Raw genomic sequence first — 27684 nt, forward strand, 5'->3', positions numbered from 1 at the left:
ATACCTCTTGTGGCACAGATACCAGTAATCAGACTGAGTGAAAAGCGCTGATAAATGAACACGAACAACAACAACAACAACAACAACAACAACAACAACAACAACAACAACAACAACAACAACAACAACAACAACACCACCACCAACAACAACAACAACAACAACAACAACAACAACAACAACAACAACAACAACAACAACAACAACAACAACAACAACAACAACAACAACAACAACAACAACAACAACAACAACAACAACACAGACCCTGTCTTCCATGCATGCCAGTCTACGACGAGGATCGAGAGATGGACAAACTGCCCGGAGAGTGAGATCGTAAGTTCTCACAAGAAAAGAGTGAGTGATAGTGCTGATTAATGCAGTTCTGAAGTATTAGATATAAAGATGATGATTCTTGTCTTTTTAAGTTGTCATGATAATCATAAGTAAAGGTGGACAACACTGCCTTTACTTAGAGTTGTGCATCCCAGTCCCACTCGTTCACTTTAATGATGGTAATGAGTGAGATGAAGGTAATGACAATCCCAATGACATGTCCCAGTGCCTGCAGTTCGCAATGAACAATCGCGAAGATCCTCCCCTCTGCTAACTAGCTCTACAAATCACATCATATCACTTCACATGTGGTACGGAATTAGACGACTCGTTGATGTCAGTAATGGCATTATGGTTAAATATTAATAAAGTATCTTATTTTCTAAAATACATTTAAGTGTTGTGAGCTGAGCAGGTGAGCCCTGTATTGTGTTACGTGTGACTGTAGGCCTACTGTACTTGGTCTGTAGTATAGTTGGACCTACTTCTTATCGACCGCCTAATGTTTATTTGCTTGAGAAGAATATTTAACACTGAAATTCACGTAAAAAACTTGACCTACGTGATTGAGAAAATCCAGCTCTATCAAATGCCGTTGTTCCCTTTTCGATTCGAAGTTTCAGTGCAAAAATATCGCCGACGAACTTGCGTGGCCTCGTTTCAGCTCCTCGCAGTAAATCGCGTTATTAGGATCGACCGCTGTTTTTGCATTGACAATGCACGCAAACCGAGTTGTATTGAACACCGTGTTGTACGAAGCTTTTTAGCAGCCTTTTAGAAACTTCCATAGACATTACATTGTGCTGTCATTACGATTCGGTGAAAATATTCATTCGAAATTTTGTCCTTGATTAAAACCATTAATGAACAGTGAATTATCGCGTTTTCCCACACCATCCTCATCTACATTCAAAGCCAATCCATTTTTATGTGCTTTGCGCGCAGAGAAGTGCGTACTAAGTGTTCAGTGCGCGAATTATACGCGGTCGGTTTCAATAAGGGTGGTCGATATGTAGTAGGGCTACTATAAATGCACGCAGAGAAATTGTTGTTTTTTGTTTAGATCTGGGCGTAAAGATGTCTAAGTATTAGTAACATTATAGACACAAGGAGTCTAGACTAGACAAGTCATCTAGTATTGCGTGTAGACTAGAATAAGTAAATTTTGTCACTAACAAATTACTAGGGTCTAGTCACAATATTTATTGTAAATTCACAGATAATCTGAAGAATTGACAAAGGATTACAGCCAATACAGGATCTACCTCTCCTTGTACCCAGATGATGATAATAATGATGACTAACACTAACAGGGTCATTACAGAGTGTTTATTGTTAATTTTTGAACAGAATTTTAGCTCTTTTGCTGCTTTGAATAAAACTTTACAACCTGTGACACTGTATGTTGAGACTCAAGAATGCAGATTGGTATTGAATGAAGCTTTGAAATCACACTTTGCTTTCCAATCTAGTAGTAGTAGTATATGACTGTGAAATTACTGTTGTACAATTACTTGACATTTGTAGAAGATGAGTTACAAACTTGGAGAAATCAATATTGACATTTGTTTTCATTCTTGCATGCAATTCTCACCCTCACACTATGTTCACTCAGAAGAGAGGAGCAGATTAGAATGCCTAAGTTGGAAAAAGAGATAAAATGAATCGGTCCAAGCAGTCATCAGAAAGATCTCAACACAGAAGGGAAAGCAGAGGCCACACCTCTTCAGACCACAGGAGACGGGAGGATAGATATCACCATGAAAGAGAGCAGAGATACAGCCGGGAGAGCAGGTGGGACGATACCAAACACTCAGACAGTCATCACTCTTCCTCATCCAGAAACAAAGACTGCTATCGGGAGGAGGAAAGATCTCAACGCAAGAGGGATAGGTCCCGTTCCAAGTATGATGGAGACAGGAAGCGAAGTCACTCGAGTAGGGACAGGAAAGATTCGTGGAATTACTATGGCTACACTGTGGATGACCTGCCAGTAGAACCTACCGAGAAAGTCTCTAAGAGCAGGACAGAATGTGGTGAACATCCAAAGTTGGAGAGGGAGGTTGCATCATCACCACCACAGACGGTATCCCAGAGAAGCGTGGAGTATCTTGGTCAACCTCATGTAAGTTATGTAGCTTTGATCTATCAAATGATTTTGTCTTGTCAACTTTTGGGATTTTTCTTTTCTGTGTAATAGTATTGTAATATACAGTTGAACCTCTCTTATCCGGCCTCCCTTTATCCGGATCTCTCTATTATACGGACGCAATCTCGCCGTGATTTTTGTTTTAATAATTACGGGAGGAAAGGGGGATTCCTAACTCCTTGAGAACTCCTACACAAACACACATGAATTACATATTACTTCGAACATGATTAGCATACATTACATCAAATTTCCTTCCAAATTGCTTACCTTCAGACATTTTAACATCCCCAAACATCCCCAAATGTAACAACGAAAGGTTGCAGTATACACATTACTACATGTGGTACTACAATTCGCTACATCAGTACATGTGTATGTATATGTACGTGTATAAAGCATTGAGTCTCCCGTATCCGGCCAAATCCCTTATCCGGATGAGCCCCGGTCCCGACTTGTCCGGATACGAGAGGTTCAACTGTAATAAACTAACGTTTTTCTGCTCTGATACTTTTATAAGGAAATGTTGATTCTTGCTTGATTCAAATGTTGATTCTTGCAAATTCTCGAGCTTAGCTAAAGAGTACTTCTTAATATTGTGAACTTTCATTACTCAACTGGTACAAAGGTTTGGTATCATGTCTAATGTCAATATGACAAATTATTCTGTTTTTTACTATTATTACAATTATGTTTTATAAATTTCCTAGAGCTCTGAAAAAATGTTGGAGGGAATATGAAAATTATCAGTTTATATTATAATGCACTGCACGTACTGAGGGTTATGCATACCCTCTGACAGTATCTATAACTAGTCAGGTGAATTAGAGCATTATGTCAAATTGGTTCAGCAGTATTTGGAATCACTTGTGTTTACTTTTATTCAGTGTGTTATTCATGGGCCAGTAGGCTAATGAATGTTGATTTCTATCTTTTCTGTGTCAGTGAGACAATCAAACATCAGACTTTCCCTTTCCATGTATTTTCCCCTGGAATATTATAATCATGGAGCTACTTCCATGGTTTAATATTTCTGAATAAAACATGTTCACATTCTTACAGGGATTAACCAACATCTTAGGTTTTCAAAGACAACTAGGGGAATCGCAAAGTTTGCAGTGCTGTCCATAGTCATGCAGTGTCATGAACAGAAATGCATGACTCATAATAATTTTGTACAATAATCTCTGTCTTTGGTCAATTTAAAAATCAGAGAGAATCTAGCAGGGAGAAGACAGGAGAAGGAGCAAATACCTCAGGGACCACTTCATCATCGAACCAACTTTTTGACTGGGGTGCCCATCGCTATGAACTTGATAGACTCTTTTTCGATGTTGATGGTGTCTTTAAAAAGTAAGCGATTCTTTTCTTCACAAAGTCCCAATTGCTTGTTCTTCGTGTGTGAATCGATCCCACATTCTTTCAAGTGTTTGATAAATATGATACATGTGAACATTCAGTGGTGTTTTGCTGAGTAAGACTGAAGGAATTAGATGATGTAGAAAATAGACGGGGATAAACTTGTTGCAGCAGAACTTGGATTTTTTAGGTCAGAAATTCAATCGACCAGGACAGTATACAAGATTTAATACTTAACAGATTCTTCTTTTCTTTTCTTTTTATTTGATGGTAGCAAGGTAAGATGCTAGAAAAAGCAGATGGTTAATTCATTAGATCTTTACTTCAATAAATAGTCCATTGTACAAATATTAAATGTCACTTCCAAAACCATACACAGTGGTTTGTCACTTGAAGGAGGTTCAAGAGGTGGAGTTCCAACTGGCTATAATTATTTAAATAGATCTGTTAGTTTCCTCAGAATGCACAAAAAATTCCACAGGTGTATTTGTGTCTTTGATGATAAGAGTTTAATCCCGCTATCTTTCTGGGCAATCTGAAGATTCATCATAAACTCTAACATAATGTTGGGTATATTTTGCTTATTCATTAAATGAAATGAATTTTGACTTGAATCTTTACCTGTTGATAAAACATATTAACAAAAAAGTCAATCTCTGTCCAGAAATATGCACAAAATTTAAAATGAGAGCTGTATGTAGTGAAAGTGTGTGAAACCAGTCCTGGAAAGCCAATTTTATCACTTTTCTAATTATTCATCAGGGCGGCAGGTCCAGTTTGTCACATACTTCAAATATTTATGAGTTGCGGCATCAAACCTGGGTCCCAAAGGGAAAAGACTGTTGTGACTCTATCTCTTGAACCACCTTTAATTTGTCAGACTTTCTACTTTATTTTCCATTTAACTCTGCCAATTTTATCACAGGTGTTTATCAAGCTCCTCTTCGAACTTGTCATGATTGTGTTTCATAGACCTTCTCTGTACTAGATGTGAGCATAACTTGAATAAAACCAAACTTCTATCTCATTGGGTAAATCAGCATGTACATGTATGTGTGTCTTTTCCTCCACAGGGGAAGTCAGGATTATGCTGATTTTATGTCTTTCTTTGAGCGGTACCAAGCATTCCAAAGTAAGCTGGGCGGTCGACAGGGCCAACAGCAAGGTGAGATACATCTTTAAAAAGTTGCTTTCATGTCTGCAAGTAGAGCTAAATGTGATGTACTGCAACTTCACTCTTTAACCCGTTGAGGACAAGTCCCGAGTATACTCGGGCAAGTGTCTATGGGGAATGCGTGCTGTAGCAAAATCAACCCATCCTCAATGGGTTAAAGTTGCTGTGCAGTCACAGTGTCAAACTCAAAGCACCTTATATGCTTTTGGTATGATGATAAATGTGTGATATGTACATACCTATGCACTGTAGCAGAACACACACACCAAAAATTATTATTATTTTCTTTTTTTTTGAAAAGATATTTTTTGCAGTGTAGTGCAAAAATTATTGACACAAAAATATATTCTGAACTCTTGTGAAGTTTGGTCTTGCTTGATTTCTTCTTTTTTTTTTCTTTTCTTTTTTTAACTCTGGCGATGAATCCATTCATACTTTTTTAGCAACTATATCAGTGGTAGTACTAGAAATGCCTGAGTAAGGAGGAATAGCTTTGCAAAAATGCTAGTGAAAGGAATATAATTCTCTGTGTGCTGCCTGCACCTGGTAACAGGAATACTTGATTCATGTTCTACATCACCTTGTTCTCCACAGAAAAAAAGAAACCGGACGTAGATGAGCAGCGATCTGGAAAGTTTGGACTCCCCCTGAAGTATGACAAGAAACATGGCATCAACATGGAGCTGAGGGTTCCTAGTAAACACACTCTGAAACATTACAGCCATGTAGCTGCCAGTGGAGGTAATTGTTACTACAGCTATAGAAATTAGTATTATAGAGGAACCCCAGTTTGATAAATGTAAGGCACCTAAGTAATTTGTTAAAATTGCTGATCTGTTATTCAAATCAATAGGGTTAGATTTATCATGAAAAGTTGATACTGATAGACCTGATTTTTACATGACAGTAGTGCCTTCCATAATAATGACTTTGTCAGGCTTATGATAAATGTTTTGTTTGGTTTTGCATTTGTTTTGATGTTTGGTGGGTATGTCAAAATTTCAAATCATTTATTGATGTGCTATATGTGATCATTAACTTCTAGTGTCACAAGAGAACATGTTGCTTTGTATTCTTAAACATGTCTTTCAGAAGCACACAGTTTTCTATTTTTCCCTTCCTAGTAGTAAATAAAGATATTTACAACAATATAACTTAGGAAAAAAGAAAATATGACTGTTTGTACATATAAGCAATGAACCCAGCATCCGATTTTACATTCTTTTTCATATTGAGATGTTATGTTCTCTGAAAAGAATAATAATGTTTCGCGGAATTCTTTTTATGCAATTTGAAATGAAAAACAAGAATGTACAATGTTTGTCTAGCAGATCCTTAAGAAGATATTGTCATACTTGCCAACTTGTAAGGTTTTATCAGATTCAGTAAGATTTTTTACGTTAAAAATAGCAAAATCAGATTTTCTGTCAGAGAAATCAGATTTTTAAAAAATATTTAGATATACCTTTCATGTGTATTTTCTGAAGATTTGACCGAAATTAAGATTTTTAACTTCAGTTTGCATATAAAATAAGATTTTTGCAATCCACAAGTAAGATATTTCATCTTGGAATGTTGGCAGGTATGTATTGTGCAATACATGCATTTTGTTTGATGAGTCAGTCTCATTTCTGTTGTTTATATCATAGACACAGTCCTTTTGTTTGTTTGTTTATTTGTTTGTTTGTTTGTTTGTTTGTTTGTTTTGCATGTATTCTGTAAACACTTGTGTCAGTCATGATAAAAACTGACTGAAATGACATCCATGTGTTATGTTGAAACGAGTATACAGAGGTTTGTGACTAAATGAACAGTACCGACATAAGCTGTTATAATCTCTTTTTATCCCGCGTTCAGAGGAGAAGGATGAGCTGACATCTGAACGCATTCTGGAATTCCAGAAAGTGCTGCTCCACTACAAGGATTTCAACCAGAAGCAACAGGTATGCTGACATGTTTGTAAATGACAGAAACTCAAATGGTTTCTACCAAGTGTGGTGGCTCTCATATGTTAACCCTTTGTGTATTAAGGCAACTGTCTACATGTATTACTAGTATACAGTGATATCCTGTCAAGTCAGGATAACACACAAAATCTGTAAAGTGTGTTTTTAAAAAAAAAAATAGTAAAACATCTGACAGATCATGCTGAAAATAATCAGAGAAATTCAGATATACCAGAAACCGAAATACTAAAAAGCAATGCAGAAGGAAGAAACAGTGCACTCCTGTTATATATTATTTTCATTGTTTGCTTGTTCGGTTATAAAAAATTTAGATATAACGAAAGAAAACTGCCAGTCCCGAGGACTTTGCTATATTGGGAGTCCACTGTAATAGGTGCAGAAACACCTCTGAGCTGTTATGGCTCAGCAGATTGGATAAGGGACTATCATTTGTGAGATCTGTGATGGTAGCAGCAGATGTACCCTTCAGCAGTTGCTCCTCATTGCCTTGTCCTCCTGAAAGGACTTCAAGTGTTCCGTCCCATGCCGGTTGCTTGGTTACAAGCCTTTGTTGTTTTCTTTGTGGCCATGTAAAACTAGATCGTACTCAAATTCAGTGAATACATGTACTTAAGTGCTTGAAAGAACAAGTCTGCCTCCAAGAGTAGACACAAATCCATTAAAGGGGTTGTACAGTTATGGTTGGGATGGGGTTTGAGGTTCCCAACTTTTTTTGATGATGACTTTTTGAGATAATGACATTCCTCTTATGAAATATAAAAGAGCATATAGTTATAGGTGGAATTCAAAGTTTATTCGATGAAAATTTATCTTGAAATGGCTGAGATATCGCAAACAAAGTGTTCCTTATAAAAGATGGGACCCACCTCTTATAAGATTGCTTTGTTGTCCCCGCCGAACGAGTTCGAGCAGGGGACTATGAAACGGGCTCCGTACGTGTGTGTGTCCGTGTGTCCGTCCGTCCGTCCGTCCGTCCGTCCGTCCGTGTGTCCGTCCGTCCGTCCGTGTGTCCGTGTGTGCGTCCGTGTGTGATCAAAATCTTCAATTTGCTACTTCTCTGTCATTTATGAGCCAATTTTGATTCTGTTTGCTTTATATGATAGCACTACATGGGAGCTTTGAAACTTCTACACAGAATTTCAGTCGTGACCTTTGACCTTGACCTTTGACCTATATTGTACATTTTGCTACAAAATGCTACTCCTTCGCCATTTCTAACCCGATTTCGATTCCGTTTGCTTTATGTGATGGCACTAGGTGAGGGCTTCAAAACTTCTACACAGAATTTTGACCTTTGACTTCTTTGACCTTTGACCTTGATTTTTTGACCTATATTGTACATTTTGCTACAAAATGCTACTCCTTCGCCATTTCTAACCCGATTTCGATTCCGTTTGCTTTATGTGATGGCACTAGGTGAGGGCTTCAAAACTTCTACACAGAATTTTGACCTTTGACTTCTTTGACCTTTGACCTTGATTTTTGACCTATATTGTACATTTTGCTACGAAATGCTACTCCTTCGCCATTTTTAACCCGATTTCAATTCCGTTTGCTTTATGTGATGGCACTAGTTGAGGGCTTCAAAACTTCTACACAGAATTTTGACCTTTGACTTCTTTGACCTTTGACCTTGATTTTTGACCTATATTGTGCATTTTGCTACAGAATGCTACTCCTTCGCCATTTCTAACCCGATTTCGATTCCGTTTGCTTTATGTGATAGCACTAGGTGAGGGCTTCAAAACTTCTACACAGAATTTTGACCTTTGTCTTCTTTGACCTTTGACCTTAATTTTTGACCTATATTGTACATTGGCTACAAAATGCTACTCCTTCGCCATTTCTAACCCAATTTCGATTCCATTTGCTTTATGTGATGGCACTAGGTGAGGGCTTCAAAACTTCTACACAGAATTTTGACCTTTGACTTCTTTGACCTTTGACCTTCATTTTTTACCTATATTGCACATTTTGTTACAAAATGCTACTTCCGGCGGGGACATATGTTACGCACCGCGTAATTTCTACTTTTCCTTGTTTTACTTTGTTTTGATATCTCAGCCATTTCCAAACTGATTTTCCTCAAATAAACGTTTAATACCTCTTAGAATTGTATATTTCATAAAATAGTTTCTAAGTATCTCGCAAAAAGTTAAAAGCTGAATTCCCACCTCAACCAATACTATACTATCCCTTTAATCCATTACACGGACATTGACTACCCACCTTCTTGACATTATCTTGGGCAGTTTGCCAAGTTGGTCAAGCTACGCAAAGACCAGGCCAACCTGCCCATAGCGCGGTACCGTGATGTGATAGTGGATGCAGTCCACAATAACAGCGTGGTCATCGTAGCCGGAGACACTGGATGTGGAAAGTCAACTCAGGTTTGTGAGTCCTTCCCTTTGAGGCAAAGCATTCATGACTAGCTTTGCACTGTAAAAAGTGTAATCGTCCCTGCGCGTAAGTTCCTTCACACAATTTGATATATGCAGCAGGAATTTGAAGTTTGAAAGAGATGATGCAGACAATCAAATTTGTGTCTTAATGACCTTATAAGGGAAGCATAAAAGATAACCATGATAGACAGGTGGCCGCTATAGACAGGCTTGACTCTAGCACTTGGTATTTGTAAAAGATGCACCGTGCAAAATGCTGTTAATGTATGAATGCAAAAGTCATAGGATGCTTCTCTCCTGCTTTAACGACCCTGATCAATGAGATGCAGAATCTCTGGCAGGAAGAACTCCAACAAACTAGACTCGACCTTTTTCATGCATTTGATACTGATTGTAATATTTTGCATTTATAAAGTACATAATAATCATCATTCTGTATGTGCTTGTCATACATATAAGAAATTGTTATGTCCTAACAGGTTAGTTTTCAGAGCTTCCATAAAAGAATCAAGGGGATATGATCTCCTAATCATTAGGGGTAATGAATTTCAGAGTGCTGGAGCTGATGATGTAAAGGATTGGTCACACATGTTTGTGTGTTAGTAACAGGATAGACTGCCAAAAGATACTGTTATGATGGTATCTGATAGCTGCACTGTAACTTGTCTGTATGAAAACCTGTCAGAAATGTAGAATATAAACTGTGTTTGTGCAACATCCTTATTTCACTATAGGTTTGTTTTCCTCTCATATTCAGGTGCCCCAGTACCTGTTGAGTGCAGGGTTCAGCTCCTTAGCGGTCACCCAGCCCAGACGGATCGCCTGTATCTCTCTGGCCAAGAGGGTTGGCTACGAGACTCTCCATGAATACGGCTCTCAGGTGGGCTATCAGATCAGATTTGAGACCACAAGGACGCAGGCGACGAAGCTCCTCTTTCTCACAGAAGGTACAGTTTGTTTGTTTCTTTGTTTGTTTGTTTGGTCCTGGCACAATCGTATATCTGTCTGTTTTTGTTGTTGTTCTTCACAATTACAGCCTGTGTCCACTTTGACAATCGAGCTTTCATATATTGTTCTTACATGTGCCCACAAACACACACACACATACAACACACACACAGACACAAGGCATACATTGTATTTGCACACATTGCATGTATATGGGCCTTCAGACATAAACTAGACAAATGTATTCAAAGGGACTTTATAGGGGCAATGGAGACATCAATTCAACAGGGTCTTCAAAGGGGAAGAGTATAGTTCTCATTTGACTACCTTGTGAACTTAGAAGTGGAAAGGTATGAGTGCAGTGTCAAGCATATTAAAGGCATAATTTACCATTTACAGATGAAACAAAAATCCAGCATTAGTGCTTCAAAATAGTTCTAAAATGTGAGTTAAGGATAGAAACAACCATTGTAAAAATTTGAAACAGTATAATCAATATTAAGTATTGTTAAATATACAAAATGTGAACGATAGTTATAATAAAATGTTTGCAGACTAAACTATCTACAGTTGTGGTTTAATAAGAAAAATAGTATTATCTCCTTATATTTTAGAATTTATTGCAAAAATTTTATATGGTAGGATGTTTTGTGATAAGACTGACCTGCCTACACATATGCATCAAAAGTGATATCTTGAACATTTTTTAAATCACTGTTCCCAAAAGTAAACAGCGCCTTTAACTGGTAGATAATTCCCATGCACCTGTTCTTAAAGTGGTGTTAAACAATGATGATACATGCCAAGGGGCGGTCCATGTGCTGTGATTTCAGGACTGCTGCTGCGACAGCTACAGGTGGACCCGGTGCTCTCCCAGTACAACGTCATCATCCTGGACGAGGTGCACGAGAGGCATCTCCATGGCGACTTCCTCCTGGGTGTCCTCCGGTGCATGATGGAGCAGCGGGAGGACCTGAAACTGGTGCTCATGTCGGCAACCATCAACATCAACCTCTTCTCCAAGTATTTTGAGAAGGCACCCGTCATCCAGGTGAGACAGAGCTGCTGGTTTTTCCATCACTCAACTTCTTCCGAAATATTTCACATACTTCAAAACGTGATTTCCTAAAATGATGTGGGGACATGTTACTTTGTATCAGGGCAATTACCCCCCGAGTGCAATTACCCCCGGCTAAATACTGGTTAGTGATAAGGTTAGAGTAAAGATTAGGGTTGGGTTAGGTTTAGAGTCTAGACTTTGGGTTAGGGTTAGGATTAGGTTCAGGATTAGGATTAGGGTTAGGGTCAGGGAAAGGGACGGGGTAATTGCCCAAGGGGTAATTGCCCTAGACCCTTCTTGACATTTGTCACAGAGTAATGCTAAGTTTGATTGTGTATTTGTTTGTGTGCTGCAGTTTAGATGTCACTTTTTTTTATCATTGATAGATTTTTCTTTGTGCAAAAATAGTGTGTGTGTGTGTGTTACAGTTGCAAGAGGCCATCTTATGTGTTTCAAGGAGTATCTGATTATGACTTTCGTTTTTGTTATTTGTTTTCCTTTGCTGTATTTCCATATAAATTCTGTCTTTATGATTGCTACAGGTTCCTGGACGGCTGTATCCCATCCAGGTTGAATATGTCCCAATAAGTGAGGCGGTAAGTAGCCAGTATTTTATCAGGAGGGAATCATTCTGTAGGGGTTGAGTAAGTAAGAAGCGGGGACATTTGTAGAAGTTAATCATGTGGTGGAGGGGAGAGGGAAGGAAAATAACTTATTGGAAATGTTTGCATGAGCAGAATAATATAGAGGCAAAAGAGAGAGAGAGAGAAGTGACACACTAATATATTGGAAATACAGAATTTGAACAAATTGCATATAACCTTGTCAATAACTTCACCTGTAAATATCTCCTGAAACTTACCTTGTTCCCATGTATCCTATAAGATAAATCTGAAGTTTGCATCCAGATTAAATTTGAGCATAGTAAAGCAATATGTCGCTGTTGGAGCACCGAAGCAATATAATAGATGGGATTGCCTTTCCTTTGGCATGCCAGAGTGGCTTCATTTTTGGGGTAAGACGACTAGGATTTGGAAAGGACATCACGTAACTGATTATCTGACAATTAATCCAAACAAATAAGTTTCACCAAAATTTGAGATACAAAATCTTGTCACCCCACCGACAATATGTGATGTACTAAATGTCTGTCATTCAGGAGCAAAGCAGCCGTTCAGAGAGACTGGACCCCCGACCCTATCTCCGCATCATGCAGCGCATCGACCACAAGTACCCCGAGACAGAGAGGGGAGACCTGCTGATCTTCCTCAGCGGAATGTCTGAGATTTCCAGCGTCGTCGAGGCGGCCAGGCTGTACGCCAGCCAGACCAAGCGTTGGATTGTGCTGCCCCTCCACAGTTCCTTGTCAGTCGCCGAACAGGACAAGGTGATTTGGGCATCCATCCTACTAGTCGTGCATGACTGTTCGCTCTGGCTGTGCTCAAACCAATCTTCAAAGTAGCACGCTCCTGCAGTTAGTTATGCAATAATTTTGCACATGATAACATGATCAAGTGCATGCTTTGCAATTGTTGTTGTGGTTTTTGCTTTTTTGTGTTTTTTTTTTGCCTCCTTCATGTCACTTGTGATAAACCTAACTCTGTATTATAATGTGATGGTAACTATGAAACACAAGCTGCCAAGCAACATTAGTTGGTGTAAGGTAGTGATTGAAAAAAATAAGAACATTTTAGTGTGAAGTGTTGTAAAAAGCAACAGTATGAGCCATGCAATGGCTTATGTCCTGATATGCATCACTCAGTCTTGAAATTTTACATGTTTAAGTGATGTGTTCAAGGCTGCACTTCAGTGACTTTTTGAAGGCTTGGCACTTGCAAAATCTGCATTCTGCCTCTAATGAGTACACAAATGCAAGGCCCCTGCCAGGGCATTTGCCTGTTGAAAATTTGTTGCTTTCTGCCAACTTCAAATTTGCAATGTAGTCATGCCCATGTATTAGATATTAGATGGGATGTTTGGAAATAATCTCAGTCAGTCAGTATACATATTATAACACTCTGGGGGATTCACGCAGATAATCAGTCCAACAGAGCAGATGAGCTTGGAATAGATACACTACTTTATGTGCCACTGTGGAATACCTTCTCTGTTTGTGTCACAACATTTCATTGTCAGAAAAAAGAACACTGTGATCATTTTCATTGGTGAGAAAAGTTGATTTAACACCACCCGTTTTCCACTGAATGATTACAAAACTGATAAAATATTTTGCATTTTCTCTGATGCAGGCATTTGATATAGCCCCCGACGGAGTGCGGAAGTGCATTGTGTCTACCAACATAGCTGAAACTTCAGTCACTATTGATGGTGTCAGGTTCATTGTAGACTCGGGCAAGGTAAGGCCTGTCAGCTATTAACTACAAGATATTAAAGCAATTTGATCCTCTGTAGGGTGTACAATTTGGTGTTTTTGCGTGCATTGAATCATGATATTGGTGTCATATCATTATGTCTTACAGAAAAGCTACACCAACCAAAGTCCTGCAGGATCAAACTTCAGCAGTATAAAACTCTTTCTTTGTACGTTGATGAAGAAATAGTGATAATGTTACATGTTCCACATAATTACATCTTTGTGGGTATATTTTAAGTGTGCACAGTGTTCGACAGAAGTGTAGTATGTCTTTGACAGAATTGTTGTGCAGATTTTGCATGTCCAGCTAGTCTAGAATATACAGGAGTTGACCTTTTTACCTTTCCTGTAACATTGTCATTTTGTCTTGTCAATGTTTTTCTTTGGCTTCAAGCAAGATTTCCTTGTCTTTATGCCCCCAGGTGAAGGAGATGAACTTCAACTCGCAGGCGATGATGCAACAGCTGCAGGAGTTCTGGATCAGTAGAGCCAGCGCAGAGCAGCGCAAAGGAAGAGCAGGTAGTGTCCTTTGCTTCTTTTTTTTTTTTCTGTATTTCAGTAATTGAGAGCAGGAGAAAATAAATTTCTGATTAGTGTGCAGAGGAAGCTTGTGAACTCACAATCGTGTGAGAATACCAGTTGTCATTGATGACATGACATGGTGAAATTGCTCACAGTTTTAAGGTCTGGATATGATGTTCAATGAAATACCTTACTAAGAAGAAGACCTGTGGACTTGAAATTATAGTTTGTGTTTTCCTCTAGTTTTTGTTATTTACTTATAGAATATAAATTTTCCTCTTTTTCTTTTTTCTTTTTTTGCTTGTTGCTGTTTCTCCTCTAATCCTGATAAAGAAAATTACTATTTGCATTTTGAGGTATTTTCATCGAAATTTGACCTTTTTATCTCGATTCTATGATTAGCTAGTCTACATTTTACAAATGTAAGTTGAATTACTGTAGGTTTCTCAAAACCAGCTCATTTTGCTTTAATAGTTTATTTTTGTTAGACCTGCTGTTGGACCATTATGATGGAGTAAACAAGGCTGTTACATATTTATTTTCTCTTAAACAAAACAAAAAAAATGTCTGTCAATTCCACAGTGTTCATAAGTAAGAAACAAGCGGTAAGGAATTTTTCATCATAGGTATTAAAGCCATTTCCTCTTAGTTCTGGTAACTTTGTGTGTTTGTAATACACAACACACCTGGTTCTTGGAGTCATCAGGTAATAGAGATAGAATGATATTTAGTAATATTTTCCCCTTGTACAGGTCGCACAGGGCCAGGGGTATGTTTCCGTCTCTATGCAGAGTCAGACTACGACTCCTTCCAGGCTTACTCCACCCCAGAGATCCAGCGAGTTCCTCTCGACTCCCTCCTTCTGCAGATGGTGGCCCTTGGACTCAAGGACCCACGGCAGTAAGTGGGTCATTTAACCCTTTGTATGCTTTGAAAGCCAATTGACACAGAAAACCCCATAGCATTGTACACACTGTCCAAAGTTGGAAAAGGAAATGGTCGTAATGCTGTTAATTCTCAATTTTTGTTTACTTATTTTGATGCATGTTACTCCTGGCTATATTCAAACTTGTAGCAGCAAGTGAGGGAGGCATCCACTGTAAGGTGCTTATATGGCTTTGTTCCTGATTGGAGCACTGGATTGTCTTTTTTTACCTAACCTAAGCCTCATTTTTGTCGAGCCCACCGAAAGTGCGGGGAGACTAAGGATCGCCTGAGGCGTCTGTCCTTCGTCGTCCGTCCGTCTGTCGTCCATCCGTAACGCTACAAAAACTTGAATAACTCTCTGCTGAGGACTTTAATTTCAATCAAACTTGGAGGGAAGAGTGGTTATACAAAGTTACACATTTTACCAAACATGAAGGTCACCTCAAGGTCAAAGATCACAGGCAGGGGTCAATGAACTTTAAGGCCCAATGTTAAGTTTTTACAGCACATTTCGATTATGGCTCATAACTTTTGATGTATATGTTCATTTGTTACCAAACTTGGATGGTAGATCTCCCTTGGGAGTTGAAGGTCACCACAAGGTCAAAGGTCACAACAGGTGTCAACAAGGGCCCAATGTTAAGTTTTTAAGGCGCGTTTCGATTATGGCTCATAACTTTTGATCCCTATGTCCGTTTGTCACCAAACTTGGATGGTAGATGTCCCTTAGGGAGTTGAAGGTCACAGCAAGGTCAAAAGTCATAGGCGGGGTCAATGAACTTCTGGGATTTAGAAAAACATTAATTTCTTCTACACAAATGGGCGAGACACATTTGGCACTTGCCTTGTTTTCCCTTGGGCACAAGTTCACAGCTTAATAATGCATTTTAATACCATACTTTCCAAAATGGGACATAATCACCCGCGTGGTTATGAAATTAGGATGTTTTTCGAGGTATATTGGCGTGATGTGGTAGCAGACCACAGGGGCGGATCCAGGGAGGACCGCAACCGGCGCACGCCCCCCCCCCCCCTTTATTTTTTGTTGAAACAAAAGAAATAAAAAGAAAAAATGGGGGGAGGGGTGCGTGCGCCCCCCCCCCTTTAATTTTGTAAACACGCCCCCTCTTTACGGAATTCCTGGATCCGCCCCTGGACCACAACTCTCAGTCATGATTCTGCTGTTGTTTTTCATTCACTCTTTGTTTGTTTGTTTGCCTTTTTGTGTACCTTTCCCAGATTTCCTTTCATTGAGCCTCCCCCGCCTGCCAGCGTGGAGAATTCCATTACATTTCTTAAGGAGCAGGGCGCCCTCACAGAGAAGGAGACCCTGACCCCGGCAGGCCGGATGCTATCACAGCTCCCGGTGGACGTTGTCATTGGCAAGATGCTCATTATGGGCACCATCTTCAAGGTGTGGTGCATTTCTCGTGTTGTTGATTATTGCAAACCCATTTCAAAATGAGCTTTGGGCTTATTGCACCTCAGATCCCCCTCTCCTTCCCCCTCCCCCTCCCCCTCCCCCGAACTTCGTAATTATATGGTGGTCATATATATCTGAATTTGAGCCACTACAATATTAAATAGTGTTTGATACTTGCTATTGAAAACTTAGAACTGCTTAATAGACACCCAAAATGTGATAACCAATGCATTGTGAATATGTTCGAGGGTGAGTGGTACCATGCACACAGACTGTTCCATATTTTGTTTCTAGTTTTTAAGTGTTTTTTCTATTGATATGTCATCTCCAGATGATTGACCCTGTCCTGTCTATAGCTGCTGCCCTCAGTGTCCAGTCACCATTCACCAGCAGAGCGCACAGGGATCATGATGCAATGGTGAGCCACGCAGATGTCAGCAAAACTTGTTCATGGAAATTTTTCTGGAACTTCCTATAGAATCCCGTACAGAGTGATACTTGTGCATCAATATTATCCAGAGATACTGGTCTTATATTACATAATTTGACTAACGTTCATGATGATGCTTTATTCTCAGCCAGTTAACAGAATGTTCAGGGAAACATATATGCATGTAACTTTCTTTGCATTGGATGGGAGCAACAGGCATTTTGATAAAATGATATGAAGGGTCTGTAAATTTGCATCCGCTGTCAACTCAGTGTTCTTATTCAATTCAATGTGAAGAGTTTTGATTGGTCTCATTCTATGGTTTGTGCTGCACATCAACATTTCTTTTGATAATGCTCACTGGTAAATGTGACAGGGTCTAGGACAATTACCCCCTGGGCAATTACCCCAAACCCTTCCCCTGTCCCTAATCCTAATCCGAATCCTGAAACTAATCCTAACCATAACCCAAACTCCCAACACTAAACCCTACCCTAACCCTAATCTTAACTCTAACCTTACCACTAACCAGTATTTAGCCGGGGGGTAATTGCCCTCGGGGGTAATTGCCCGGATACGGTACGATGTGACAACATACTTGCTGTTCATCACTACTAGTAGTTATGCTCAAAACTACTGCATTCTACATCACTTTCAATTTTGATAGAAGTAACACCTTGTACGTGCACATCAACCAATACATTCATGTTCATTTTCAGTGGTATAGGCAAGGATGATCTAAAGCCTTATTTGGTGTGATTTTGCATTTCAGAGTGCTAGAAGAGCCTTGGAGTCGGACCATGGGGATCCATTCACACTCCTCAATGCCTATGACGAGTGGATTCAGGTATGACTGAATCAGTTCACTTCCAACCAAACCTGCCATCACATTGTAGTGACAGACAAGGTCTTTTGTGCACACTACTTCTGCTTTGGCCACACAAGCCCTTTAAGCTATTGAAGATAGTTATGAATATTCATGACATTTCCTGTTTGTTTCTCCTGTATAAGCCTCTTTACTGTCTCAAGGATTTGTGGATACTTATTTTGCACTTCATGTTTCACCCACAGTAGCCCTTTCATTTTTTGGGAGTAGACATGAATATACATGAGAATATTTCAGAAGCTGTGGATCTTATGCCAAAAAGAGGACAGGGATTTAACTCGTCATTTATGAATACACCCCCTCCCTGTCTCCCCCCCTCCCCATTTTTTCCTGTCATTTCAGGTGAAAGCATCCAGGAACTCATCTTCCAGGAAATGGTGCAAGAAGCGAGGACTGGAGGAGCAGCGGTTCTATGAGATGTCTAAACTCAAGAGACAGTTCAAGGAGCTCCTGGATGTATGTTTCATTTCTTTCACAACTATAACTACAAATGGGAACATGGATAGCGCAATATTTTTAAACACAACAATTCTCATCCCAGATTTTAATGTCTGACCTTCATGAGGCTGATATGAAATCACAAGACTTTGTATGTAAGACAGGTTCAAGAATCTAACCAATTGCCAATGGAGATCAAAGCACAGAAATTATCATCCTGAATCTAGAATGTATCCTGTGACATTTTAATGTAGATAAGTCAAACATGAAATCATGACACTTTCTATTAAAGTCAGGCAGGTTCAAAAGCATATAGCCAGTTGCAAATTCACAGATCATTTTTCTGTGTATTGAATTTATGCAACATGCACTGGGTTCAGTAGTCATGCATCATGGCCACATGCTAAGTGTCACCACGATAGGCTGCAATAATCAAAAGTTGCATTCAAATACATAGCAGGATTGGGTCATGATGAATTTTCTGTTGCAAAGCCAGCAGCAATACGTACATGAAGTTTGTGAAGCTGCATTGGAGTTACTTTGATTTCAGTAGTCGAATGTTGATAAATGGTAAGTAGGGTTAAATCAGATAGAGTTCAGATTTGCATTCTTCACCAAATTATAAGTTGTCTGTAATAGACATGCTGTATAGAAATACTGCATACTTGTAGTGTTTTGTCCATGTAGTTGCAGCAGTGCAAGCCGCTGATGTTACAACCAGTACACATGGAATTGTATAGCCCCAACACACATCACAACTATGCCTGTCAAATTTATATTGTAACCTCAGCAAATTTTTGTTTGCAGGGCAACAACTTACTGGGCTTCAAGAATGAGAAGAGAGAATACAGCAGCTTGGAGCGTCAGTCCAGGAACAGAGAGAGGTACAAGCTGAAGGAGCTGAGGAGAAAGACCCAGAATGCCACCAAGCGGAGGAAACTTCTCAAGCTGGAAGCAGATGTAAGTACAAAGTTCATTGATTAATGATGTCAGAAACTGCTGTTTACAATTATACTCACCATTTGATACCAAACTATGGGGCTCATTGCTAAGACCATGACGTAAATTTTAGATGAATGGCAATCTTCAAACTAATATGAAATACAGTGATTATATGTATATACTGTAAATGTGAATATTTTCACGAGACTAATTTTACGTGCTTTGCCGGGTAAGAAGAGTTTTGTGTTTTTTTAATTCCGCAGAACCAAGACATCACGTATAGGAATATATGGCAAGCAAAAATATTAGCGTGCTTTTATTTTCATGATAGTTTCTGGTTGTGCGATATGCGCGACCATTTCAACACTGCGAAAATTTCCCCTTTTCAATTCAATTCATTTCGATTTTACTGTAGGTATGTTAGAGAGCACATAATACTATATAGATTTGTGCGTATTGTAACAATTGAAATGTTCATGTCTGTATCTGGCTATGTATTCTGTTATTGCATCAATCTGGTTTATTGGCTGTGATTTAAAGAAGGTATGCATCATAAACTGTGAGCTGTGATTGAAAAACTGTCATGCCTGGATCTCAACCTTGATGATACTATTGTGTCAATCTGATCCGATGATCTGGTTATCACATGCAGGATGCAGACATGAGCGATGAGGAGGATGAAGGCGATGACGATGCCGCTAGTCTGGCGGACATCCAGTTCAAGCTGTCACATGATCTCTCAGAGCTGCAGGTCAGTTGATATCTATCTCTGCTTGACAACCAGGATTTTTCTGATTTTTTCTATTCTCACTCTCATGCCCTGTTTAAATTTGATGGTCAGGTTTGTTTGTCCCAAATAAGTGTTTTGCTATGTCTCTCTAAGCAGCAGTAGCACTCTTTAAAATACTGCAGATGCTATTACTTTGTAGTATCTAAAGGAAACCACACATTTTCATAAAATGTATTATTGTAACTGGTTCACTTCAGCTTGCTCATGACAGGTATGGTATGAGCCTAATATATCCAGCAGTGAAATAGATTGAGGTGAGGTGCACAGTGTAGTGACCAATGAGACTTGGGTCATTTTCTCAGGGTTATTGATAGATATTTCATATCACATGCCCATCAGTGCTTGGATCATGTATTTTATAAACCTCAATGTAGTGACCAGTTAGTCTAGGGTCACTGTCTCAGGATCATGGCTAGGTTTGTGATGGATGTCTCTACTCTGAGACTACATCCAACATGGAAAAAACATATCTTAGTTGCAACCAGTGACCTGAGTCTCATTTTCTCAGGGTCAGTGATATATTTGTTTTTTGCCTGCCCTATGCTATGGCCTTACCTACTATTGACCACAATGTAGTGACTGGGTATATCAGGGGTCCATTTCATGAAGTCTTCACATAAAAGTCTTTACATAAATCTTGGAATGGCCAAAGTTGCTCATATGTAGCCAAGAAAGACTTTCAAAGAGAAGAATATAAAATCCATTTCATGAAGTTGCTTATAAGTATGTCTTATGAGCAAAAAAAGAAAAAGTCTCTCATCATACTTTCATGAATTAAACCCCAGAATCTTTGTCACAGGATTATTCTTAAGGGTATGATTTCACGGAGCACGCGAATGATTTGCGAAGGACGCGAATGACAAAATCCAACATTCGGAAAAGTTTTTCGCCAAATGTGTTCCGACAATGAAGCTGAAAACCATTCTTGCGCAATTTGTGCGAAGTTCTCACGATGTATGTGCGAATGTCGTGTGTATCATTGCTAAAGTACAGCACGTTACGTACACGAAGAACACGCGACGGAAATGGAACAATGCAAATTTTTCATCATGGGAGAAAATGTACCCAAGGAGAGGTGGGAGCTGTCTTGAGTTGAAGTTTTTTTTTTTTTTCCTGTATTTCTCCTTTCTTTTTCTATCATGTCTTTATTGTGTGCGTGCCTGGAGTTTTTTCTTAGGACCTATCTCCACTAGTAAAGCATTTGATTTTTTTTTCAGTTTCTCAAACAATAATCTCTAGTTTCAAATGTAATTTTGGCATACTTTAGATTCATTTTAAGTGTATTTTTTGTACATCAAACATTAAGCTTTCTCTTTGCTGGTCTTTACTTTCTTTTTTTTACTATTATAGTTGTTAATAATTGAGTGATGTTTAGATGTATGCAACGATTTTTACTTGTAGAAAACGTAGGTCATACATACCCCAAACATGCGCTAAATGTTTGTGAGAATGTCTCAAAAGGTACGCAAACAGTTTGTGGTTACGTCGTAAAATGACCGGAAAAACTTCGCAGATTTCGCGAAACATACGCGAGACATTCTCCAAAGTTTCGTGGTGTGTTTGGGGTTTCACGAAAATTTTGTGAACATCGCACTTGTCTTGCGAAGGTCTTGCGCATATGATGAGGCTTTAAAAACACTTCCGAGAACAAATCACGAGTAAATCACGACCAAGTGTGCAAAGAAGGTTCGCAAAAAATTTCAAAATTTTTTGAAATTCTTGCCGAAGTAACAACAACATTTGCGAACAATTGACGACGCTTCCGAACCCTCACGTTCATTTGGCGATCTTTTGCAGATTAAAATACAAATGCTGGATTTTGCCATTCGTGTCCTTCGCAAATCGTTCGCGTGCTCCGTGAAATCACACCTTAAGTTTGTTGTGTTGACCGCCCTGCCCCTCAGGCCACGTCCAACATGAACCGAAGTCTTGTGACGGGCGAGATCAACCTGCTGAAGGTCATTCTGTGCAGTGGCCTCTATCCCCAGCTGGCCATCGCTGATGACTGCAACTCCTACCGGCGAGAGTCAGACCAGGTCTTCCACACCAAGGTATACCACCAATTCATCATCATTCTTAGATTCTCTGTCGCATTAGCCTTGGTAGTGTCAGCAACAACCATATCATAACTCAGTTTCATTTCATTCTGTTGTGGACTTTAGGTCATCAGAGATATTAGCATTAGTATTCTGTAATTACATTAATTTCAATATATTAACACTGTGTCACTTGGAGCATTAAGCACTTTGAGTTGATAGATACAAACTGTATGATTGTAATGTACATGTTACGTGCATGTAAAGTCTTTTTTTCTTTACTGCTCTCTCTCATGTACAGGCAAAGCCATTTGTTGTTCTTCACCCCACTGGAATATTTGCCAATCACCCTGATTTGCTTGAACCTCCAGAGGGGGACACCTTGCCAGATGAAACCACAGGGAAAAGAGGAGTTCTCAGTGCCCGACATCAGCTGCTGGCGTATGTGTGAGTATCGATTGTCGATGGAAGGTGTGAGGAATATGGGGATTAGTGGGAGATGAAATACTCAGAAGAAGGTTTTCTTATTGGGCACATCCATTTCTTGAAGATTTACGATTGTGCATTGTTAAGTTGTCAATAACAGTACATACCATCACCATGGCATGAAACACAGGGAGAATTCCACAACTTTCATTTTTCATGGAAACAACAGATTTTTATCTACTTTGTATTGACATATGCTCAGAGTAATATCATCTCTTGCTTTCTGAAAGAGGTATAAAGTCAAGTGCTCTTTCATTATGCAAAAAAAGAAAAGAAAATATGTTGAATTTTCTTCGCATATTTTGTAATGACATCATGAAGTGTAGTAGTTTCCATGTCCAGTGATGACGGCACCAAAACTTTAAAAATTCATAACTTTTGGATGGATTGTCTAATTTTCCTCAAACTTTCCCTGATGTGTTCTACTAGGATTGCTGCTTTCACTCAATCCACATGTGTATTTGGGTTTCAGTTTCCTTCAATTGGTGTTCCTTTAGGTTTGAATGCTTATGTCATGGTCTTTGGTTCATTTCAGGTCACTGCTGGAGACAAACAAGCCATACTTGGTGAACACCATGAGGGTCCCGGCTCTGCAGACTGTGCTACTGTATGCCAGGAGTCTGGACACAAACCAGGCCTGCACAAGGTGACCCATCAGTTACATTCCTTCAAGCTGCCACTCGTTGGCTAGAGCTCAGGCCGAGCTAGGGCTGAGGGCAGGATGTGGCCCAGGCTCACAGTGTATTTACTGGACACAAACCTGAGAGCAGACTCAGGAGTGGTTAAACTCCACACAAGCTCTGCCGTTGCACACTTAATATAGCCAAAGATGATTGTGCACGTGCAATGATACACCACAACTGACTCTCAAATTGGATATTCTGAATCTGTAGGAGAGATTACGGGGTGAAACTAGCAGGGCAGACGAAAACATTTTGAATCTCGTTGGCCAATCAGAAGTATGATAGAACAGTGAGAAATACCATATGACTGAAGAAGTAGTCATATGCCCCAGTGTATAGAGCGTTATATTTGATGGGTGTTAGTAAGCAATGCATGATCTCATTCATGATGGTTATATAATATTGGATGGCCTTGAGGTTAATACAAGGAAATATTGGATGAGTCGAAGACGAGTCCAATATTTTGCTTAGCGAGTCCAATATTTCCTTGTATTGACCGAAAATAGGACATCCAATCTTATCATTATTATCCTACAGAGGATTTTAGCAAAGAATATTTTCACTTACCCTTTCTGTCTCTTAGTGCTGTATGGTCTCCTACTGTACTTGATCCTGACATGGGGTATGGTACACTCTTCAGTGCAAGTTAATCCACTTCATTCCCAGATCTATGTGATCTATGTATTTTGATGTACATTCCAAAGGAAACTTAGATCAACGTCAAATTAACTAATTAATATATGATATTTGTTTGTATAAACACAGAATTTTAGAAAAAACGATATATTAGTTAATTCGTGATTGACCAATCACAGACGTTTTTACTTCATATTTTGGGTCATCTCGTATATCTCAACCAATCACGGTGCAGTTTATAAAAACTTTGGGGAATCCCCCTCTTGCCGTCAAATATTTTAGATATTGGTCACCTCGGCAGAAAATATTGGTCGAGCTCAACAAACTTTCAAAGTGGGTCGGAGGTTATGAGGTGCGACGACAAAATAACACTTGTACTTAGGCTCTAAAATCCTGTGTATGGATAATAATGTTTTATGTGTGCATAACTCACAAGGCTAAGCTTTGAGATACTTCATGACTCTAATGAATGTATATAACAATGTCATAAAGCTTTGATGATCAAGCATAGATTTCAGTAAAAATGAAGGCTATAGTAACTATAATTGCATTTATATAATAACAAAGTGGGCTGCAATATTGCATTATGCTTACTCTCATGAACTGAAAATTTAAATCTTAGGCCCAGAGTGAGCCCAGACTTAGCCTGAACTTATCATCATTAAAGCATGTTTGGTCTTGGGATAAGTTTTTAGACAAACTGCCCCCACAGGTGGCTCTGCCAAGTCAAGCCCAAGGCTTGCCCGGATATAGGTACAGATTATAATTGTGCATGTCCATGTTCATTTCAGTGTTTATGTCTGCTGTCAATCAATCTGCCAATAGGAAAGTTTTGGCCTAATTGCTTTTGCTTGTGTTTGTATCTATATGTGTTTCCTATCAGGCTTGTGGTAGATGAGTGGCTAGAATTCTGCTTCCAAGATTCGGAGGTTGCAGAGGAAATTCTACCGGCTGTTCTCAGCCTGCGGGCTGCCTGGATCAGAATTCTGGAGATGAGGTTGAAAGGTGAGAATTTACCTTCTATCCTTTTTGACGCAATGAAAATAAATGAATAAATAAACAAAAAATGAAGGAATATTGTGTTGCTGATTACATTGCGTGTACGATAATTGTATGTCAGGGTATTTGACATTCATAAACTTTCATGCTCGTCATAAACAATTCATTTGCTAGATAAAAATATACATGTTAAAGGGATAGTATTGTCTTGGTAGAGATGAGGATTGGGCTTTTTACTTTTTCCAAGATACCAAAAAACCACTTATAAAATAGTACAAAGCATACCATTCTAAGAGGAATTCAACATTGACTTGATGAAAATCGGTTTTGGAATGGCTGAGATATCCAAAAACAAAGTAAAACAAGGCGATCCCACTAAAATGTGGATCTCACCTTTTATTAGGATCGCTCAGTTTTGGAAAACTCAGCAATTTCAAAGCCAATTTTCATCAAATAAACATTGAATTCCTCTTGGAATTACGTGTTCTTTTATATTCATAAGAGGTTTCTGATTTTCTCACCATAATGTCGGAAACCTGAAGTTAGGTCTTCAAAAAAAAATGTCGGAAACCTGAAGTTAGGTCTCATCCAGAACTATACAATCCCTTTAAACACGTGGATTTATGTGCACTGAAAGTACATGTACATATACAAGCATAAACCTCCAATCATAATTTTAGCACTCTCAAACTGTAGACACATTTGATTATCTTATATTTTGTACTACCTAGTGACTCAACACCTCTCTCTGTCTCTTTTCCCCTTACTTCTATACATCTGCATATCTATTTCTATCTATCTGTACGTCTGTCTGTCTTTCCTGCCTCCTAAAAGCAGCCACACTTCCATGCATTATGACTTAGAAAATTGTCGGGTCCGAGAAAGGTGCGGTCTTTATTTTGACCTCCCCTTCTACCACCTGTTCAGAATCCCAGATGGGCAGAGACCTGGCAGGGCCCAACCTGAAGACCATCCACCAGGAGCGGCTCTTGGCAAAGAAACTCGCCGAATACCTTTCCAGCCATGTGGAGTACACCGTGAGAAGACTTGGGGCCACCGACCTCCAACACCTCTATGTTGGCCCAACAGGTACATCCATCGGAGTATTATATACCTTTTCTTCACCACACTGGAGTAATGACATTATTACGTACTGCTGGTGCTTCATATTCAACATCTATGTGCAGTATTTGCATACTGCTTTGTCTCTTGAATATCTTATGTATTTCTCTCGTGTCCGTATTTCTCTCTTTTTATGCCTCTGCCACGAAGTGTCGGCGGAGGCATTTATGTTTTCGTATTAAATTTTTGTGGACAGTGTAACTGAAAAACGATTTGAGGTATCCAAATGAAACTTGGCATGTGTTTGTATGAGTGGGCGAAGTTGTGCCTATCAGCTTTTGGGTGCACATGCTCAAGGTCAAAGGTCAAAAGGTCAAGGTCAAATGCTCAAAATCTCACAATTTCCCCCATATCTATGCAATGCCTGAAGGTATTTTCTTGAAACCTGGTGTATACATGAACTACCAAATAAAGATTAACCAGAGAGTTTTGGGTCATGAGATGAAAGTTCAAAGGTCGAAGTGAAAATGTTAAAACTTCACTTTTTTCTCCATATCTCACAAATATTTCAAGGTATCTTCATGGAACTTCGTACATATGCATGTACTAATTAGCAGTGATCATCTAGGGAATTTAGGGGTCATGGGTCAAAGGTCAAGGTCAACTCATTAAAATGTCACTATTTCCCTCTTATCAGATGCAATGCCTGCAGGATTTTTCTTGAAACTTTAGTGTATGCATGTATTACCCAATTGAGATTCTCTTTGAAGTTTCTTGCCAAAAGGTCAAGTGAAGTGCTAAATTTCACTTCTTCCATAAACTTACAAAAGGGTCAAAAGTCGGGTAAAAATCATCAAATCCCCAAATACCTGCACTCTTAGACAGTATAGCCATTCATCCAATTAAACCTAGCTCAAGGAAAGTGAACATTCAACACATTTGTGGCGAATCTGTCATTTTAATATTTTTTTAATGTGAGACTGTCATCACACATTGTCAAGACATTGTACTATAGACCTATTAAGAGAGCCATGCATCATGGCGGAGGCATACCAGTCGCCATGGCGACATTTCTAGTTTCCCATTTGTTTTCACACTTTGCTAAGAACACTAAGCATTTTATCAAATCATATCAAATCAATCAGTCAATCAATCAATCAATCAATCAATCAATCAATCAATCAATCCATCCATCCATCCATCCATCCATCACTCCGTCCATCACTCCATCAATCAATACCTCAATCAGTCTATAAATTAATCCATCAATCAATCCATCAATCAATCTGTCAATGGGTAATCGATCGATTGATTGATGATTGTCAATCAATCAATCAATCAATCGATGTCGGGAGCTATCAGTCAACATCATGCAGATGAGTTCTCACTGCATCCTTTGCTTCCTGTGATTCTGCACATACAGTCCCAGCAGCAGGGAAGTCTGATGAAGAGTTCTTTGGCTCCTTCAGCAAAGACTCCGAGCCCCACCCTACCAAAGGAGGTTGGAAAGTGACAGATTTCATGACATATGGATGGTGAGTTCTTCTTCGGTGTGTCCACTGAGATACCTTCACCATCTCTTATGCCACCATTCTCATTCTGCATCTTCAGTCTCCCTATTTGTTAGTACATTGTAGTTTGATGTAATCCAACAT

General features: G+C 39.2%; 1 protein-coding gene across 3 annotated transcripts in view; it reads left to right on the plus strand.

Annotated features, from left to right (window-relative positions):
* The first annotated feature begins 225 nt into the window (after nt 1-225).
* LOC140242119 (probable ATP-dependent RNA helicase DHX34) overlaps nt 226-27684 on the plus strand; it is a 31074-nt gene continuing 3615 nt past the window's right edge. Inside the window, exons 1-26 of one of the 3 annotated variants that reach the window (XM_072321883.1) lie at nt 226-336; nt 1955-2461; nt 3699-3838; nt 4918-5009; nt 5613-5759; nt 6876-6961; nt 9238-9375; nt 10145-10334; nt 11169-11386; nt 11938-11991; nt 12555-12782; nt 13645-13752; nt 14192-14288; nt 15044-15191; nt 16458-16632; nt 16973-17059; nt 17844-17918; nt 18300-18413; nt 19203-19355; nt 19990-20088; nt 22032-22178; nt 22465-22610; nt 23185-23295; nt 24852-24973; nt 25895-26056; nt 27453-27564. In XM_072321883.1, the coding sequence (XP_072177984.1) occupies nt 1997-2461; nt 3699-3838; nt 4918-5009; nt 5613-5759; nt 6876-6961; nt 9238-9375; nt 10145-10334; nt 11169-11386; nt 11938-11991; nt 12555-12782; nt 13645-13752; nt 14192-14288; nt 15044-15191; nt 16458-16632; nt 16973-17059; nt 17844-17918; nt 18300-18413; nt 19203-19355; nt 19990-20088; nt 22032-22178; nt 22465-22610; nt 23185-23295; nt 24852-24973; nt 25895-26056; nt 27453-27564 (3614 nt within the window). In that variant the 5' untranslated portion in view covers nt 226-336; nt 1955-1996. Of the gene's footprint in view, nt 358-1951; nt 2462-3698; nt 3839-4917; nt 5010-5612; nt 5760-6875; nt 6962-9237; nt 9376-10144; nt 10335-11168; nt 11387-11937; nt 11992-12554; nt 12783-13644; nt 13753-14191; nt 14289-15043; nt 15192-16457; nt 16633-16972; nt 17060-17843; nt 17919-18299; nt 18414-19202; nt 19356-19989; nt 20089-22031; nt 22179-22464; nt 22611-23184; nt 23296-24851; nt 24974-25894; nt 26057-27452; nt 27565-27684 lie in introns of all 3 variants that reach the window. The other 2 variants (XM_072321882.1, XM_072321884.1) reach the window with 2 other exon arrangements.

The sequence above is a fragment of the Diadema setosum genome, chromosome 18 (assembly GCF_964275005.1).
Source record: "Diadema setosum chromosome 18, eeDiaSeto1, whole genome shotgun sequence".
In the NCBI taxonomy this organism is placed as follows: domain Eukaryota; kingdom Metazoa; phylum Echinodermata; class Echinoidea; order Diadematoida; family Diadematidae; genus Diadema; species Diadema setosum.